The 18789-nt window shown below is 53.9% G+C and overlaps 7 protein-coding genes across 7 annotated transcripts in view; 2 read left to right on the forward strand and 5 right to left on the reverse strand.

The window, feature by feature from the left end:
* Positions 1–819, reverse strand: part of CCM_02835 (Fungal specific transcription factor) — a gene marked incomplete at both ends in the record, with an annotated part of 2685 nt that extends 1866 nt beyond the window's left edge. The window contains 2 exons of the mRNA XM_006667987.1: positions 6–724; positions 751–819. Of these exons, the coding sequence (XP_006668050.1) occupies positions 6–724; positions 751–819 (788 nt within the window). The remainder of the gene's footprint in view (positions 1–5; positions 725–750) is intronic.
* Positions 820–1234: 415 nt separating this feature from the next.
* On the reverse strand, positions 1235–4340 carry CCM_02836 (kinesin family protein; the record flags this gene model as incomplete). Its single annotated transcript, XM_006667988.1, has 5 exons — positions 1235–1381; positions 1462–3982; positions 4033–4152; positions 4208–4247; positions 4307–4340. The coding sequence occupies 5 exons, from the start codon at positions 4338–4340 to the stop codon at positions 1235–1237; spliced, it is 2862 nt and encodes a 953-aa protein (XP_006668051.1).
* Positions 4341–5742: 1402 nt separating this feature from the next.
* CCM_02837 (Cyclopropane-fatty-acyl-phospholipid synthase) lies at positions 5743–7566 on the forward strand (the record flags this gene model as incomplete). Its single annotated transcript, XM_006667989.1, has 4 exons — positions 5743–5925; positions 6034–7157; positions 7219–7327; positions 7381–7566. 4 exons carry the CDS (start codon positions 5743–5745, stop codon positions 7564–7566), a joined length of 1602 nt encoding a protein of 533 aa, XP_006668052.1.
* Positions 7567–8260: 694 nt separating this feature from the next.
* Positions 8261–9272, reverse strand: CCM_02838 (C2H2 finger domain protein, putative; the record flags this gene model as incomplete). The annotated part of the gene is made up of 4 exons (XM_006667990.1): positions 8261–8500; positions 8577–8923; positions 9001–9073; positions 9132–9272. The coding sequence occupies 4 exons, from the start codon at positions 9270–9272 to the stop codon at positions 8261–8263; spliced, it is 801 nt and encodes a 266-aa protein (XP_006668053.1).
* A 373-nt stretch (positions 9273–9645) lies between these two features.
* On the reverse strand, positions 9646–11016 carry CCM_02839 (cytochrome P450, putative; the record flags this gene model as incomplete). The annotated part of the gene is made up of 1 exon (XM_006667991.1): positions 9646–11016. The coding sequence occupies one exon, from the start codon at positions 11014–11016 to the stop codon at positions 9646–9648; it is 1371 nt and encodes a 456-aa protein (XP_006668054.1).
* A 1087-nt stretch (positions 11017–12103) lies between these two features.
* Positions 12104–15645, reverse strand: CCM_02840 (C6 transcription factor FacB; the record flags this gene model as incomplete). The annotated part of the gene is made up of 3 exons (XM_006667992.1): positions 12104–12960; positions 13002–14781; positions 14884–15645. The coding sequence occupies 3 exons, from the start codon at positions 15643–15645 to the stop codon at positions 12104–12106; spliced, it is 3399 nt and encodes a 1132-aa protein (XP_006668055.1).
* A 2390-nt stretch (positions 15646–18035) lies between these two features.
* Positions 18036–18778, forward strand: CCM_02841 (Kinase binding protein CGI-121; the record flags this gene model as incomplete). Its single annotated transcript, XM_006667993.1, has 3 exons — positions 18036–18188; positions 18274–18396; positions 18461–18778. 3 exons carry the CDS (start codon positions 18036–18038, stop codon positions 18776–18778), a joined length of 594 nt encoding a protein of 197 aa, XP_006668056.1.
* Positions 18779–18789: the final 11 nt, after the last annotated feature.

Here is an 18789-nt window from a genome sequence, read left to right on the forward strand (position 1 = left end):
CGGGCGCATTCTCCAGCACAGAGTAGCGGCTGGTTTGCGGCGCAAAGGCGTGCGGGCTCACGCGGCTCGTCACGACCTGCCGTACAGACTGAAAGAAGGAAAGCGGCGCGCAGTCTCCAATAAAGATGAGCTTGCCGTGTGCGTCTCGCAAGAGCCGGGCTTCGCGCGGAACTTCGGTGTCGTCCTCCGCTGCCTCGGTAGGCTGGTGATGTGTTGCTTCAATGTTGCGCCTCCCATTATTCATGGTCTCGGACCTCTGGGATGCTTTCGTAGTTGTGATTTGGCGCCTGAGCCGAGCTTGGCCGCGGTTGCGCGCCCTGGATACTGTCCCTTGGCTCGCGTCTCGTTCTTCTACATGCGGCGATGGCCGGCCGCTAGGTCTTGGGGGCGGCTGGTGCTGCAAATCTGGCGTTGGTGACGCCGTACCTGTCGCGATAGTTCCAGGCGGCGTCGTTGTGCCGTGAGCGTCATGCGTCGTCGCCGTGGCATTCCGTCTGCGGCGTTGCGCCGAGTAGTGGCAACTATCGCTGCGGTGCCGTCCTGCGCAGTAGCTGCAAGGGAGTTTACCATCGCATTTGACCTTGCGTGCCTTGCAACCATCGCAGGCATTGCCGATGCGGCTACGAACGTAACGTGGCGACCCGGCACCTGCTGCCTCGTCCATGCGTGTACGTTGAAGCTGCAGCGTGTCGGTTGCCGCTTCGTAGGCGACTTTTCGGAAGCACTGTCGATGATGTCGGCTCCACGTACAAATTTGTGTGGAGACATATCCGAGCCACAGTGTGCAATGGCCGCGGTAGCACTGTGCATCGTCACCATGGAAGCGACAACAGGGTCAGCAACTGATTCATACTCATTTAGAATGATCTTAATATTCTCATAAAAAGTCTCGTGGGTACAAATTATACAATGGAAGAGCAGAAACTAATTTTCTCAGCGCCCTCTGCCTCAAAAGTAATGTCCAAACGCCAGCAGCAAGTTAAGTAATTCGGGGGTTCCACGACGAATAGAGCCCGTCCGCGGCAGAAAAGTGCCATCAAACAAATCAATCCATAACGCCAGGTCGTAATATTTACTTCATCGCAGATTCATGTTCCCTTTGCTTTCTTGTCGACGGAGAGCCGAAACCGGCGCACCGACACTGATAGTGACGCGGCGAGTTTGGTTACCCGTCTGATCTCTTGGGCTGGAGCCCGTACTCTCGAGGCGAACACTACCGCCAAGATTCATCCGCCTAGCCTGCGAAGCAGTGAGGTTGCGCTCCTTCCATTCTGGTGAGCACGACAGAGGTGGATTCCGCTTTCGCTCCAAGCTTCCTCGACGGTGTCGTGAGATACCATTTGTTGAGCTCGCTAGAGAACTCGACACGCTGGGACGAGCCCTTGCACCCTCTACTATGGTTGACCCAACTGAAGACATGCGTCGCGGGCCAGATGCAGTTGCCGGGGCAAGAGCACTCACTCTACGAGGCAGTTCTTTCTTGGCCGAGTTCATAGCATTGCGAAGCTTACGCGGGTCGAGCAAGCTTGATTCGGAGTCGGACCCGGAAGCGCCGGATGATGGAGGGCAGTTCTCATCCACGATGGTCTGCAAAGAGGTCTGAGGGTTGTTTCCATTCCCTTGCGTCAATGGCGGTGGCGACATGTTGCCGCGCTTAGCGGCATCGAGTGATCGGAGGGGCGAGCCGTTTTCCATTTCTGGAGAGCTTGACGACAATCTTGGACCGAGCGTGAGTGGCTGGGGTAATGGTGATCCAGCCGGAAGCATGGAAGGTCGAGACGACTTGCTGAGAAATCCCGCCTGGAATCGGCTGGGCTTTGCAAAGCTGGTCGCCTCGGGGATAATCAATGTTGATTCATCCTCCGTAGCTTGATCGTAGCTCGAGAATCTCAGCTCTTCCACAGGCTGCTCGATAATGTGCGCGGCTTCCATTAGCCTCTCGGGTGACCTGTTTTTAAGATTCTTAGGCGTCTTTTCAAAGTCCTCCAGAGTGCCCTCCTCTGTCTCATCATCACGCCACCTCACGCCACTCTTTTTGACCTTCTTGACTGGTGTAAAAGCGACAGCCTTCTTGGCCGAGGAAAGCACCTTACGTCTTCTCGGCGAAGCCTTCAGAGGGCTGGTGGCGGTATTTTCTGCTGGCTCCGTTGCAGCCAGCACAGGAGCCTCGTAGGGCTTCCCCTGGCCAAAAAGAGAACTCTTCTTCACCGAGCCCTTTTGCAAAAAGGAAGTAGAGTCTCTGATGGGGATAGAACCATCGGGTTTAACGACTTGTGATGCTGAAGAGAAGCCAGTTTGCAATAATTTGATAAAGACCTCTTTTGCGTGTGCTACCGCACTCTGCTCGTCCATAGCCAAGATATCAGAGAGCGAAGTCAGAATTTCGAATTGGGCAGTTAGTAGCATCTGCAGCATTGCTGCATCGCCGACCTTTTCTTGCTCCAAAACTTCGTGGTAAGCCTCACGACCAAAATTTGCCTTGATCAGCTCCGCTTCTCGGTTGAGGTCATTAATCTCTCCAGTATCGGAGCCTTCAGTGGTCTGCAGCTGTTGGATGCTATGGGCCAATGCGGTGTCAATGTGACGCTCCCAAGTTGAGTGCTCGAGCTTTTGATGGATGTGCTGACGGCTATGCTCCAACTCAATCAAGATACCCTGGGCAGTTTTGCGCACGGCAGATAGATTGTCAGGCATCGGGCCCTTGTCGCCCCTTTGCTCGCACACTGCATCAAAAGCTGCAACCCAACCAGTCAGGAGCGAAATCCTTCTCTCAAAGCCTTTAAGTCTCTTCATGTTTTGGATGCGTTCTTGCCTATCAGCGGCGGCGTTATCGTAGGCTGTGCGCAGACGTTGCACTCCTTCCCGAGCCACGGAATCTCTTTTATCGTACTGTTTGCGGAATTTTGCAAAGGCAATCTTCTCGGAGTCTCTCTGTTGAGCCTTGAGCTCAGTGATGAGCGCCATCTGTTCGTCAATTTTGACCAAGAAGTCTTTGACGTGGCGGTTCACGTTGAAGACGTTTCGAGTGACCTTGGTTTGGATATTCTTGGCTCGGTTCGCATAACGAAGTGTGTTTTGGGTCTCGTCAAAGTGGGCGCTAGAAGGAGAAACACAAACAATCATGACGGTTTTACAGTTGCCGCCCAAGGAAAACTTCAACAGTCGTGTGAGCTTGCTGTTGCGGTAAGGGACATGGGCGCGCTGGCGGCGGTCGCAAAGTGCATTGATGCAGCTACCCAAGGCGAGAAGCGACTTGTTGATATTGGCTCCTTCTACCAGACGTTCGCCGCGATTCTTTGTGACGGATGCTCGTTCCGAGCCGGCGAGGTCAATAATGCTGAGTGTCGCCATTGTGTGAGGTTCGTTGAGATCGGCGTTTCGATCTTTTTGAGCAATGTTGACTTGCAAAACGGCATGAGATCGAGAAGAAGTGGCGTTGGCCTGTGTCGGAGATACTGTGCGGTATTCGTTTCCTTGGACAATCATATCCATGACTTCCTGCACATCCTTGGGGTGATGGCTTGTCAAGCCGGCGACGGTCACTGCCTGATTACTGTCTTCGCGCAAAGTCAGTCCAGCTTTGGTGTTGCTGCCTCCTGGAACTAGCAAGTCGCGGATAGTTTCGTTGTAAATTTCCAGGTAGCTCAGGCTGACTTCGGTTGACTTGTCTTGGCTGCGCTCTTCAATCTTTTCAAAAAGCTCTTGCATCGTCAGGAAAATGATACCTGGCGACTGTGGTGTTCCCGTGATGGTGTGCGTCTTTCCGCAGCCCGTGGCGCCGTAAGCAAAAACAGTAGCGTTGTAGCCATCTAGAACGCTGTCGAGAAGGTTCTTGGTTGTGCCCTCGTAGACGTCTGATTGAGTCGTGTTTTCGTCAAAGACACGATCGAAAGCAAAAATCTGATCTTTGACCTTTTTGGAGGCGGGGATAACGGATCGGGAGAATTTGTGCACTGGACTATCCTCGGGTGGATCGAAGACGCTGAAGTGCATGTTAGCTGGAAGGCCGCAAATGAAAGCAAGGCGACTTACAGGCAGCGCTCATCCATAACTTTGATGACATTTCGAATGCCACGCTGATGCAGCTTGGGGGCCGGGGCTCCTGCGAGAGAGCCATCGCCAAGGAAAAGTGTATTGTCTTCGGCTCGGTGACTATGGAGCTGTTATTAGCACGCGGTTGTGGCAGTTGGCACGGGTCATATGTTACACTTGTGCTGCTTCACGAATCGTAAACGGCCGAACGCGAACTGGGGGGTCGTTAACGTCTCGGTAATCTCAGGTTTGGGCGTTACCAGCAACAACTCACTCGCGACCGTGATAGACGACTGCGCATCGGCCATGGTGCTTCGCTCGTCTTGTGCGAAAATCAAAATTGCTGGTTGATGTCGTATAAGACGTATCGAAGTGTAGCCTCAAACTATCGAATCGATTTGACGGACTCGGCACATGAAGAGCGCGTTGAAGGAAAGTGGTGCACAGCAGTTCGTAGTGTGCAGTGTTTGCTGGTCGTCGAGGCAAGAGTATGCAAGGTCAGGAGACTGAAATGCAATAGGGGTTGTGATATGGCTGGCGAAAAAAAAACAAAAAAGGCGAAGGGGTATCGCGGACTGAAGAACTAGAGCGAGGAATAATCGAATTGCCGTGTATTATTAGAAGTTGTATGAACAATAAATGCTTATTCATGCATGTCAGTTCCCAGTGACGTCCTTTGTCTTTGTTGTTTGGTTTGGGTGGTTGTCCTGACAACACACCACCAGGTCGAGCCCCACAATGCCATCAACTTGCATCGCCCCTAGTTAGTTCTGGGAGAGCAATTGAGCAATTGCGGGCATCATCCGTTTTTCCTTGCCATTGTGTCCTGTGCTTGGGAAATTAAGGGTCAAAGACGAAAGACTACTCGTTCAGACGTGGTTGGATGCGTGTAGTTGATGACCAGGTCTCGGCAATTGTCTGCGCTAGGCCCTGGCTTACAACATTGGCTGGTGGTGATGGTTTTGATCAGGTCTACCAAGATTTATTACATATAATAGGAGTTGTGCGGGCACCAAAACAGAAATCGCTAAAAATTACCGGTAGGCGGGCGAGGGGAACCGGATGGATTCATGTAACAAATGACGCAGAATTACGAATTACAGATTGACTACTAAATAAGCCTCATTGTAGTTGGAGCCAGATTGGTGCTGCAAAGGAACTGTTGGCTGCTGGCCTTTCAAGCTTCATGCCTTGTACCTAAATTACATAAGCACCCCGTATCTGAAGCCTAGAACCAGTAATACCGTCAGTACCTGGTAGGTACCTACCTAGCTAGGTAGGGCACAGGCTGCAATTCCAGCGGTGTAATTCGTAATTTGTACAAACTACCAGCATGCAAGTCCCTCTCCCTTTTTTCTAGTCATTTTCCAGAGGCTGGTTGCGGAGCCCCGGGTCAACAATTTAGAGCCCTGGAATTGGAAGCTAGCAAGCACTGGCAGGGCCCAGAAGCTTGACGGTCTGTTCAGATGGCCAAATACAGTGAACAGGCCAGATAATATCAAGTACCCATAGCAAGTAAGCTAATTTGTACTAAGGTACCAGGTAGTAGATAGGTACCTGTTAATATTGGGCTTGGGCTCTCCTGAGCTCGCTCCAGGCTCCGTACTAACCTCTTTAATAAATGTGCCGTTGTGTCGACCCTCCTGTCCTCCTTTCTTCCTTCCCTCCCCCAGACTCTTGCCACTGCTTGCTTCGTCAACATCCGCAGCCATGGCGTCCAAAACTCCTCATCTCGAGGAGAACATCAACTACATCAAGACCCCCAAGCAGGCGCCTTCCGCCTTCGAGGCCCAGGACTGCGGTGTCCCCGTCACTGATGTGAGCTCATTTACCCGCGCCGCCATCGCCCCTCTCCTTCCTTCCAGCAGTAGCTTCGGTTACCGCACACGCTGCGCAAGAAATTTTCGACCTGTCCCTCCTCTCACCGACTCAATTGATTCAACACATACAGCTATTACAGTCAGCCCAACATCCCCGCTAATCTCGCCGTCTCAATATTAGTTCCCGACGATTCACAATGCCCCGCTGCCTGCTGAAGGTCCTGGAAACGAGAGCTTCTCCAACATCGTCCTCGTTGGTCTGTTCATTGCCGTCCCCTGGTTCCTAGCCCGTCTCATTGGTGGTGGCATCAAAACCAAGATTTTTTTCGGCTTGATTACCACCTTGCCCGTTCTCATCGCCTACTGGGCTTTCAAGTCCGCCTTCAGCCCTCGCACCAACGAGAATGCTAAGCTCCCCGGCCGTCCCGTTGAGTCCTACATCACCTTCAAGGATGCTGCCGATAAGGTCAAATGGAGCGGCCGCTCCAAAGTCCCCATCCAGACCTTCTCCGAGATGTACGTTGCCGGCAAGGTCGACGTCAACGGCGACATCCTCGACGTCCTCGAGTACCGCCACGACTGGTCCAACTTCAGCTTCACTCTCGACCTCTTCAAGTTTATCTTCGGCACCTTTGGTCGCGACGTGCTTTTCCACACCAAGGACCAGGATATGGAGCAGATTCGCCCCAACTACGATAACGGCAATGATCACTACGCCTGGTTCCTTGGCCCGCGCATGATCTATACCTCCGGTATCATCTCGGACCCTACCCGGGAAGAAACCCTCGAAGAGCTCCAGGACAACAAGCTGGCCGTCGTCTGCGAGAAGCTCGAGCTCAAGGAGGGTGAAACAATGCTCGATATTGGCTCTGGCTGGGGTACACTCGCCAAGTTTGCCAGTCTCAACTACGGCGCAAAGGTCACTGGTATCACCATCGCTGAGAACGGCGCCGCTTGGGGCAATGATGTTTTGCGCAAGGCTGGCATCCCCGAGGATCAGTCGCGCATTCTCTGCATGGACTACCGCGACGCTCCCAAAGTCAAGTACAACAAGATCTCCCAGATCGAGATGGGTGAGCACGTCGGTATTCGCAAGCTCACTGGTTTCTTCCGCCAATGCTACGACATGCTGGAGGACGACGGTCTCATGTACGTTCAGCTCTCCGGTCTCCGTCAGGCTTGGCAGTACGAGGATCTCATTTGGGGTCTCTACCTCAACAAGTACATTTTCCGTGGTGCCGATGCCTCTACTCCTCTCTGGAATTATGCCCGTTCCCTGGAGAGAGCTGGTTTCGAAATTAAGAGGTAAGTCAATACTACTCTTGTTGTTTTCGCCTTGTTGAGCCTGGAAACTAATCTTATACAGCGTCGACACTGTCGGTGTACACTACTCTGCTACCCTCTGGAGATGGTACCGTAACTGGGTTGGCAACGGCAATGAGATTACCGCCAAGTATGGCCAGCGCTGGTACAGAGTATGTCTACTCCGTCTCTTCCTCTATTAGCAACTTGGACTAATCTTCCACAGATTTGGGAACTATTCCTCGCCTGGTCCGTCATCGCCTCCCGACAAGGTTCCGCCACTTGCTTCCAGATCGTGGTTGCCAAGAACCTCAACGCCACTCACCGTATCAACGGTATTGCCTCACAGTTTGGTCTCTCTGGCGCCCTTGCCAAGAGCAAGGCTGCCGGTAAGAACTCTCTCGCTAATTGAGTAACGCCAATTATGGAGAGATGTCGTTGCAATTACCCTCGGCATGAGAGCTGGCTAGGATAACTCTGTGTTTTGTATACAATGCACTACCAACTACCAAGCAATGAGAAAAGATGGTTGTAAGTCTGTCCAGTAATGAACCAGGCGTGGGACAGCAACGAAAAAGCAAAAGACAATGACGAAAACAATGGCAGGCTTTGTATGGCGCAAAAGCTGGCGAAAAGCAATAGATGAGGCGGGCAATTTTGGTCAACGGCGCTTACTGCAAATGCCCGGATGATGAGAGTCTGTTTATTCGTGTAATAAGGACAGTACCTGTTCAGGCTGTGGGATATTTAGCCGTTTTGTTCGTCTATGAAAAGAGATGAAACGGTATGTATGACAATATATATACTTGTCCATGTACTTGCGGAGCTCCCGTCTCTACCCGTATTTGATCCTGTCACCATGTGAGGCCGTGTCCAGCTTTATGCTTTATGATGAAAATATGTATGCACTCGTTTTGTCATTTTTATAGTACATGAGCTACTTTCTTCATAGAAAAGAGTTCCTGTTTATCCCAAAGTATGAAAACGCCATGGTCCAAGGTATCCATTTCCACCCTTCTCATCATCAAGTCGTGTCGACTTAGTCCGTCACTTATTCACCATGCACGTTTCCTGCCTCTGGCTCCTCTCCCACCGCCACGTACAGCCTACGCAGCAACGGCAGGCTGGTACGCGTACCGCGGCAGCTGTGCCATTCTCTCCTCGGGGCCAATCTCGGCATCATCGTACACCAGCCGCGACTTTTTGCCGTCCTTTTCCTTTTTGCTCCTGTCGGGCTCCGCCGCCGCCGCCGACCGGATCAGCTGATCGATGTCGTCGCCGGCCGTGGCGTGGCGCTGTGGCAGGCCGTCGGTGTTTCCCTTGGGACATGAGGAGTTAGTCCATTTCTAGCAAAAGGCAGGGGGGGCGGGGGGGGGGGGTGGGGGAGACTGGGAAGATGGAAGGAAGCAAAAGAGAACATACAAATTGGGTGTTTGAGGTGTCAGCAGTGAGCGGCGGCAGCGTGCCGGCCTTTTTGTGCGCGCGCCACTCGGCGAGGCGCTGGAGCAGGGCCTCGGCCGTCTCGTAACGAAGCTTCTTGCGGCCATTGTTGAACGACTGGCCGGGCAGCGGGTTGCCGGTCGCCAGGCGGCGGCTCTCCTGCGCCTGGTAAAAGTTTTGGATGATGCGCGTGCGGTGCTGGTCCAGCACCTCCTGCGGCACGCCTTCCATGCCAAAGATTTCAACGTCGAGCCCTTGGCGGTTCGGCAGCGCGTTCTCGACTTGGTTGACGGTTTCCTTGTGCACCTGGTTCATGTGGACGGAGAGACCTGATCAACAGACTCTATTAGCATTCTTCTGCTGCAAATCCCTTCGCGAGAGGACAAATCTGGCGCTCGAGACGAACCTCCGGCGGTGTTTAATCGGCGACCGCATCGTTCGCACTTGAAATGTTTGGCTTTTTGGTGGGAGATGAGGAGCTTCAAGTCTTCGAAGTCTCGTTCGCCTAGTAGTATCGCCAGCGTCAGTCATCAATACCAGGTCGCTTTTTGCAGCTGCTCCTCTTCCCGACGGGGCATCAGATCGCAGCGCTGGGAAAGGATAAGCTTTACAGTAGTAGCACCACGGCCGAGCCAGCACGTCCTCGACGTCGGTGTGGCCGCGTCTCCTCTTGCCCATTGTCGCGGGTTGTCGTGTCGGAACAAGCTATCAGACCAAAGTTTCCGATGTGAGGGATGCAGGATTCGTTCGCGAAGAGGTGTTCGTGAAGCTTCTTTTTAGCAGGTCGTTTTTTGGGCGATGAATGCGGGCACGCCTGGCCTTGCTTGCTCGCGACAATTGGATAAATGAAGCTAACCTATGGCGGAAGAATCTCGGCTGAACCGCCGAGTAGCACGAGAATACGCGTACAAGGAATTTGCACTCTTTCATCACCAACAAAATTCATAAAATCATTTTTATTGAATCTCAATCATTAGGCAGTATTCTTAAGTAATTACTCTCGACGGTTATTCTCCAGTTCGGTTGACTTCGTCGGCGCCCTCATCCAACATCACTCATCAGCCCTCGCCTTGACCTTCACCTTGAAACCCACGGGCCGGTAGTTGAACCAGCCGTCCCTTGCCAGCACATAGTCCTTGTCCGCCGCCTCAAAGTCGACCTGGCGCAGCATCATGGCCAGCACGAGGACGCTGGAGCGCCACGCGTACGCCTTGCCGAAGCATTCCCTCTTGCCGTTGCCGAACCACTTCTTGGCGCCGGGCGGCAGCTTGGCCAGGTTCTCCCCGAGCATGCGCTCCGGCCGAAACGCCTCGGGGTCTTCAAAGACGGCCGGGTCGCGGTTGATGCCGGCCATGACGAGGATGATGGCCTGGTCGTGCGCGACCTGGTACTTGCCGCCCGCGAGCAGCACGGGCGCCTTGTCGGCGGTCGGGATGGGCTCAATGTTGAAGCCCGGCGCGGCAAAGGACAGCCGCAGCGCCTCGTGCAGGATGGCGCCCACGTAGTCGAGCCTGTCCAGGTGCGCGTGCTCGAGCGGCCCGTCCGCCGCGACGGCGGCAATCTCGTCGCGCGCGCGGCGGACGGCCGCCGGGTGGCGCACGAGGAGGTACACGGCCATGGTCAGCAGACACGGCGACGTGCTGCTCCCGATGGCCATTGTGACGACCTCGTCCAGGACCTGCGATGCGGTCAGGCCCACGCCCGTCACGGGGTCCTTGGCCGCCAGCATCGCTGCCAGCATATCCTGCCGGTCCGTGGGGTTCTCCGCGCGGTGCCGGACCACGTCGGCCGCGTACTCGCGCAGCACGCGAACGGCGCCCGCAAACTTGCGCCCGTACAGGAGCGTGTTGAGCAGCGGCAGCCGCGCCGGGCGCATCACCGACTCGGCCGTCGAATCCTCCATGGCCTGCAGCATCGGGTGCGGCGGGCCGGTGAGCGCGCCGAGCCGCTGGCCGAACATCGTCCGCGTCACCGTCTCGAGATCCAGCCTCGCGAGCTGCTCAAACGGCGCAATGACACCGCCGCGTGTCACCCAGCCGTCGAGCATCTCCTGCGCCGTGTCGCGCATCTCCCCGTGCCACTGCGCCAACGCGTCGGGCGCGAGGTACGGCGCGAGGATGCGATGCGCGATCCCCCAGCTGGCCTCGTGGTCGTAGGCCGTGAAGAGGGCATCATGCACGGCGGCGCGGATCTCGACGACCGGTCCGCCGACGAATTTGCGGAAGCGCTTCTCGTCGCAGACCTCCTCGGCCAGCGCCGCGCTCGCGACAAAGACAATGGTCTTGTTGAGGATCTTGATCTGGAAGATTTCGCCGTGCGTCTCGGCCAGCGTCTTCAGCGACGTCCAGGTGTTGCTGGGCTTGATGTCAAAGATGTTGCCCAGGAGCGGCACGCCTTTGGGCTGCGGGATCGGTTGCGCCATGCTGGTCTGTTCGCCGTTGGAAATGAAGTTTATCGGACCCTACAATCTGGCTGTAGAATACTTGGTAGAAAGAGAGGGGAGCTTCGTAGAGGCCGCACTCCTCCGGACTTATTGCTCTTGCCGCAGGGCGTGCCACCCTTTTTGCCTAACTGACTCTCCGTACTCCGTACAAAGTACATTTACCTGCATCGTTGTGCCAGGGTATACCAGCTTCCTGCAGCAGCCTGAGACAGCCTCGCCGCTGGCCAGCATCACCTCGCACATTCATCGTATGTACTCCTTCGCTCCCCTTCCCGCGTCTATACCGAGCATCGGAGTGATCCTCCCCCTTGGAGCCCGCATGGAGCCTGCTTGCATTAGTGTGCGGCAGTAGCTGGGGCCGATATCTTGGATGGCACGGCGGCCCCTCCCGCAACCACTCGCGACGGATCGGCTGTCGATGGATGGCCAATTAGTACCGGGCCGGGTGCCACGTAGCGTGGGCGCCACGCATGAGGAACTGAGCTGAAGTGCATGGGCTGAGACCGCATTATTAGCAACGACGTCTGCTTTATTGGCCGAAGCACAGCTGAAAAAAAATGCCCGCACGTCTCAGACTTATTTGGTCAAGCGTGGGACGAGAATGCCGCGAGGATGCAGACATGGGCAGTTGTGATGTGCCAGCTATTTTCCCTTTTTCGCATCACATTGTTTTTTTCGCATCATATTGCTCCACATGAAAAGTATCAAAAACGCCCCCTGTCACACGTTGCAGTATTCAGATAAATGTTCTAATATAATAAATGTTGATGTAATAGGATCTTGTAAAGTAGTGGTACATTATCATGTACTTTGAAAGTTGTGGTATCTTGATGAGCGCCATTGTAACTATCATTCCTTCCCAAACCAGATGCGCCATCCAAAAGAAAAAAGAAGTTACCCCGGGAAGAAAAGAAAACGATCTTTGCTCGCTCTTGGTTGCCCACGCACACACCACCATCCACGGGCCTCCCACCGCTGCGGCAATCGAAGTATCGCATAGTGTTGAGCTCCGACGCGCCAGTAGTTTCGACATCACATCATACTCACAATCCACGTCCACGACAATCTATCCCGAGGTTGCAGAGTTGTTGTCAAACATCATGATTGGCCACGTCTGTCCCGGCTGGGCCGCTTGGTGAATGCCGCCGCCTGGCTGGCTCAGCGAGTTGCCTTGACCGATGATGAATGATGAATCCATCGGCTGGGTTCCTTGGTGCTGCATCGGACCGCCCCCGAGGGTCAGCAAAGCATTGGCGCTGTAGCGGTCATCCGTATCCGCGATCGCGGCCGTCCAGTCTTGCCAGGTGTTCCCGCGCCCATTCCACATGTACTCGGCTTCGTTGGACGCCGGCATGTGCTGATTTGCGGGAGAGGCGAATGCAATCAGACGGTTGGTGGGCACGGAATCCGTCATCGGTGAGAGATCCGTTGATGGGCTGTTATACAGCATCGCCGCATCAGCCTGATACCCAGCGGGACTCGGATTTTGCTGGCGAGGCCCGTTATATGCCATGGGTTGATAGTTTGGCTGTGTTGCCATCGGTTGCCCAGGAAAATACCCTTTGTTGGTGCCATCTGCGTTCGCAGCATTCACAACATCACCAGCTGGTGCTTGAGTGTCAGCTAGTGTTTGCGTCACTGCCTGCGGCTGAGATTGCTGCGCAGCCTGTAGGGACGTGTGTCCGCTTTCTTCAATATGTGGGTGGGTTGGCTTGCGCGATTGCTTCCGTGGAAGTGAGTCGGAACGACGTCTCCCCTTCGGCTGAGACTTGGGGGGCTGTTTGTTTTTGCCAGAAACTGGCTTCGTTTTCATCCCCTTCTTCTCGTCTTCTTTGTGGTCCATGTCATGTCGAATCCAGCCAAGGGTCCGCTCCATGATTCGCCTGATTTCGTCCGCAATACTCTGTTTGGTACCTTGGAAAACTGTTAGCTGCGTTTAGGGTGATGGATGAAGCAATACACACCAAGAATTGCGCCGATATCTTCTAATATTGACATCCAGCTGGCCATGTCCTTTTGCAAGGAAGAAAACTCGTCCTCTGTGGTTTCAAATCTCTTTTCCCACTGGGCGACCAGCACGGCAAAGATACATGCAGAGGCAAAGGAGACTGTGTACCAAGTTGTATCCAGGCATTTGAGTTGCTGGATTTTTTGTGCAACGCGTAGGTACTCTCTTCCAGTCTCAGCACAAATGCGGGTATTAGCCGCAAGGATTTGCTTGTCTGTGGTCATTGCCACACCGGGATGACGCAGAGATAGACGAACTTCCAGCACATATGTGCGCATGAACAGAGGTGCTAGCGTTTGATAATCCAAGACTGCGTCGTCGGAGAGCCGGAGTGACTTGGGTAATTCGGACTCCCACAGCTCAAGTTGTTCTTCTAGCGCTTCAACAACGGAGAGATAACTTTGCGGGTCGCCTCGAACGCTGTGGATATTTGAAAAGACTTCCATGAAGATGGGTGTGATCTTGAACCCGGCAATGGCAGCCTCAAATGGACAGGGGAGAGTGCGCGACATATCCACTCCTTCGTCACTAAGTAGCTCATCTGCAATCGGCTCTGGGAACTCGGCATCGATTTCCTCGACAGCGATAGGGACAGGATATCCCCGGCGACCAGTGATGGAAACAACGCTCATGAGAATGCTCCACCACATTCGTTTGCGCATCTCGTTCATGAGATTGGTCTTTTCGCCTTTTTGCTGGAATTTTCGATGCAAATTAAAGTCAATGGCACGCTGCAGCACTGCATGCGCAACGAATGATCCGCATCCTAGCTTGGGGAATTGTCTGACGTGAGAAGCCATCAGAGCCAAGGCCTGCACAGCTTCCAGTTCTCTCGATAATAACAACTGGTGCCATTTTGAGACGGCAAAGTGGAAGTGCTTGTTGGAGAGGTCGTTGAGGTGATGGCGCTGGTCTGCTTGTTGCCAGTTTCGCACCCCGTATTGGAAGAGAATGGTCGCAAAGATCATGTGTACCTGTGCAATCTGCGCGGCACTCGGTTGAAAATCCGGTTCATCGTATACTCGCGTAAGCAGTGCCATGAATGTTGGCTGATGGACAACAGGGAGAAAAGCGCCCATAGTCATGAAATACCATTCCGCATAGGTAAAGGCTTCCTGCCGCGAAGGCAAGTCGACCTGCACAGGTGGGTTGACACCCGCCGTGGTCTGGAGAAATGCGTGAGAGGATTTGTTGTAGAGAGGCGTCGTGTCGGTAGGATCTTCGGGCTCATCAACATCTGCGATGGGGAATGAGCTCGTGTCAATGGTCGTGCCCAGGAAGGTGAGCTTGGTGCCTCGCATGAAATTGAGTGGCGCAACGTTGCGGCCCGCAAGGGTGCCTTTAGACTCTGAGCGAGTTTCGAGCTTGCTGCGCGGGAATCGTGGAGAATACGAGGGCTTTTTCGTATAATTCTTGACCCATAAAGATCCTACCTGCGCCCAGCCGGACGGCGGAGACTCGTGGGACGGCTGCTCGGCGGTTTCGGCGGTTTCGGCATCGGCATCGGGGCTAGACTTTTCTTCTTGCCAGGGTCGGACCTGGAGTCCATTCTCTAACAAAAGATTTTCGAGCTGCCGAATATGCGATACCATGCCATTTTTATCGCGTTCCAGCTCTTGCATGTAGCCACGGCGTTCGGTGCGTCCAGAGACCCTGTCGGTGACGAAGCAGTCGAGATTTAGGTTTATGCAGTGAGAGCAGCCCTCGGGTAGGGCATCGCATCGAATCTTTCGAACCTGTAGAAATATGGGCGATTAGCATCTGTAAGACAAGGTGTGACAACAATGTGTGACACAATATGCAGGGCAGACGGCAATGGGCCTGCAGCGGCAACGTACCTTGCATCGGTCGCAGGCCTGGCCAGTGCGTGTATAAGACTGCAGGCGGTTCTTGACCACGGACGAAAAGTCTTCAACGCTGCGCTCGACGCGAGCGACCTTGGATCTGGCGCCGTTCTGGCTACCGGTGGCCGAGTGCGCCGGGCTGTCCTCGCCGCTGCTCTCGCCGCGCTCGACCGGCCGCTTGGCTGATGGGCGGCCAGACATGGCGGAAGCGGCGGCGGCGGCGTTCGGCTTGTTCCCTGCGGCGCAGGAGCGAGGCGAGACGCCGCTGCTGCTGCCCGTGGAGCTGGGCGAGGTCAGGGCAGCAGTGCTCACCGAGTCGCGCGCGCTGAAGCAGGGGCCGATGCTGCACTGCGACGAGACGGTGCTCGCGGCGGTCGAGGAGCCAATGGACTCGCGTGCGGCGGCGGCGGATAGTAGCGCAGCGGCGCTGACGTCGACGGTGAGACCGGCGGGCACAAACGGTCGAGGTGGTGCGGCCGACGGATGCGAGGGGGGCGGCGCGGCGGCGAGGTTGCCAATGGCCTGGCCAGGATCGGCAAAAGGATTCAGGTCGGGAGGCCAGGCGAGTTGTTGAAGAAAGGAGGAATCGACGCTGAGCGAGGATGACTTGGGGGCGGCGTTGGAGACGACGAGGCTGTGGCAGCCGTTTGGCGGAATCGCAGATGGTGCGAAACATGAACCGGCTGAGCCCACACCAACACCCACATCCACTACCAGGCCGGAGCGAGGGTCGACGACGCCCGAGTCTAAATCCATGGCGGCGCCTTTGCGGGCGTTTTGCGGGCGCTTTGCGGGGGTGGCACACTGGGTAGCGTACAACAGACGGCGCTATAAATACCTGAGGTAGGAGGTACCTTAGTGCCTGTAGAGGTACAGGTGCAGCGTCTGGTCCACTGCAGGCGAGCTGTTTGGAACAACCAACCCCAGGCCGGATCAAGAAAAATAATGATAAATGCAATCAAGAAAAGCCTGTCAATTGCACCAGTGGTACACCCTGGGAGCTTCATATAAAGTACCCCTGGGCTCTGTCTGTAGCAGTATGTGTCTGCGTTGTGGTCGTGTTTGTGTCACTGCCGTTCCAGACTTGAACGATGGGCTGTCTTTTTCATTATCAACGTTCCAGAACGAAACCGCCAATTCTTCTTCCGTCCCTGGCTCTCTTTAAATACTCATTCTCTATTTTTGTCTTTGACCCCATCATCTCGCCCAGCCATGCCATCCACGCGGACAGAGCGATAATCGTCATCTTTTGCCACCCCGAGCGTGATGGCTTCACGGTTCGCTCCCAGCGCGTACCCCGGTCAAAGCTATTCTTGGTCAAATCGTCATTCGGTTGGCCGTTGATATCGGTACGCCAGGTACTTGGCCATGTCTAGCTTGATCATCGTGACGGATCGGCCGGTCTCCCCTGTGGCGCTCCCATCGACCCGAGCCTCCAGAGAGGGCCTCAAACGGGGTTTCCCGCCCCGGGCCCCCCGTATTCCAAAAATGTACGAACCATTGTCTTGGTCAATGCCAGCTACTGTTCCATGTCTTGTTGAGAAGCACCTCTGCTTGCACATCTCGCTGCCAATCTACCCCAGCGCTGCCCGTGAGAGCCGCAGCACTTACACGCAGCTATTCGCAACACGCAGCCAGACTACATACTATACAGTATCCTAGCTGCCGGCAAATTGCATCATCTCCTTTATACCGAGACTTCATTTCTATATTTCTATCAAGATTCAACAAAGCATCCTCACCCCCTTGCTCATGCTGTTCCTGGGCTTCAGCCTTGTTCGCACGTGGTAGCGGGTACGTTGAAGCCAACCCACGCGAAATGACCTCTCCTAAACCGAATCGTTGACGACACCAACTTTCTTCACCGTCATTCATTTAAGGTTCGTTAACTTATAACAGCATCTAGATCTTGGTGACGGACTTTGCCTAGTTCCTTGCTAGACTGGCGCCATTGGAGAAGTACTTGCACTTCACGCTCTAGTAGCGCTAGCAAACAGTACCATGTTCTAGAAGCCTTTGAAAGCGTCAACGCTACATTTGGCTCGGCGAATGAGGATTAATCCATCCTATCAAGGTTTCATTATTAAGTTAATGTTAATCCCTCCCTACGCCTTCTCGTGGTGTCCGACAAGACACTTTGTGCCTACTCGCCAGGCGCTGCCAAGGTGTAATTTCGTCGAGATTCGGTACTCAAGATTTCTTATCATCAGACCCTCATCTTCCCGGAGAAAGCGAGAATGTATATTCTCCTTTACTGTCTCGTGATTGCTCTTCCTGCAACTGACTAGGGTTGGGATATGTGCTATGGGCGACATCCTCAGTCGACAAATGCTGCGATAAGGAGCATCGATGCATCATTCTAAATCTCACGATAAAGCTCAAAGCATGATTCATTTGAGATTCTTGATTTTAGGGTTTTGTTTTGTAATTTTTGTCATCACAACGCCCAATTGCAGTTGTCCGCCCCTTCCTTCATTCATCCATTGAAGCTGGTGGGCTTACAGGCAGTAAATGATAACTGCCATGGAAGCGGACTACAGGCATTTCCTTTCCGAGGTCGAGAGGAACAAGATTCTCAAGAAACGTGTGATTTCTTTTTGAAGAACCCAAGCCCGCAAAAGGACTGTGTAAAATGACGCTGGCTTACTTTGCGGCTCCCAATGGCAGCAGGCAGCATCACCAGGCAGAACGCAGAAAAGGGTGTTGTCTCTAGAGGCTAATTATACTTGTATTAGAGTGACCACCATGTGACAGGATGACAGGATGAAGGATCAAGCTCCAAGCCATGCTTGCTCCGCTATAGTCTGTAAAGAAAGCGCTCCATCAGGAAGCCTGCAAGCAGGTTGCAAGTGAGCGATTTCCGGGAACAAGCTTTAGTTCTGTACGATACAGCTGTGCTCTCAAATTTCGCAAGGTTATTCTGGAAAAAAAAGGAAAAAGGAAAAAAATATGCTGGCATCTACGCCGACTACTTGACTTGCAGCATGTCGTGGACCCCGCATGGAGGGGAAGTTTTTGCCCCTCATCAGTAGCCAGACCCTCACATTATTTTCGCGTCTAGGTCTAGCAGTTACAACTCCGTCTCGCAAACGCCAGCCAAAATACAGCAGAATAGAACGTGCGCCAAACTAGCAAATAATTCCATCATGGAACTAGAAATCGTCAAACTCGAGCATCTGCCCGACACCTACACCGTCCACGTCGCTCTCTTTCAGGACGTGAAAAACGCCGCATTCCTGCACGAGCAGCTTTTGGCGCGCAACACCGACTTTGAATACGCCTTCATTGATGCTTCCGTCGTATGTCCGGCCCCTCTTGCCGCTCACGAACTTTCACTCGTCATTTTGGCTTGATAAAGCATTAACCGTCTTCATTTCGTGACAGGTCGTGTCCAGAATACAGCTGCTTTCTGCCATCTTCAAAGCTGCCAACGCGTCTGTTAATGGCGCACTGCAAACTCCCAACGTACACTCTGAGACGGTCGTATCTCTGAGCTCGTCTAAAAATGTGAGGAATCTGACTCTCATGGCCCATTCGTGCATTGTCTCTTGCGGCTTCTAACGCGGCGCAGATTGCGGAGGCCTATCGCCGCTTCGGCATTTCTCCCACGACCAAGGACCTTCTTGTCGCCAAAATCACATTTCCTACAGAAGCACAGCCAGAGCCGGCAGCAACTGAATCAATAGCCAAGCACCTGCGTCAAAATATCGAGGGCGACTATGTGCCCGTCACGGATGAAAACATCACCGCTTGCACAGACATGACCAAGGTCCGCAAATACTACAAGATCAACGGCATCAACTGGCTGGACGCTCTTGAGAACACTCAAACCAAGCAACAACAAATAGAAAGCTTGGTTCTCGGATCCATGGCTTTGAGGGGGGTATAGGATATGGGCCG

Source organism: Cordyceps militaris, assembly GCF_000225605.1.
Source record: "Cordyceps militaris CM01 unplaced genomic scaffold CCM_S00002, whole genome shotgun sequence".
Classification (NCBI taxonomy): domain Eukaryota; kingdom Fungi; phylum Ascomycota; class Sordariomycetes; order Hypocreales; family Cordycipitaceae; genus Cordyceps; species Cordyceps militaris.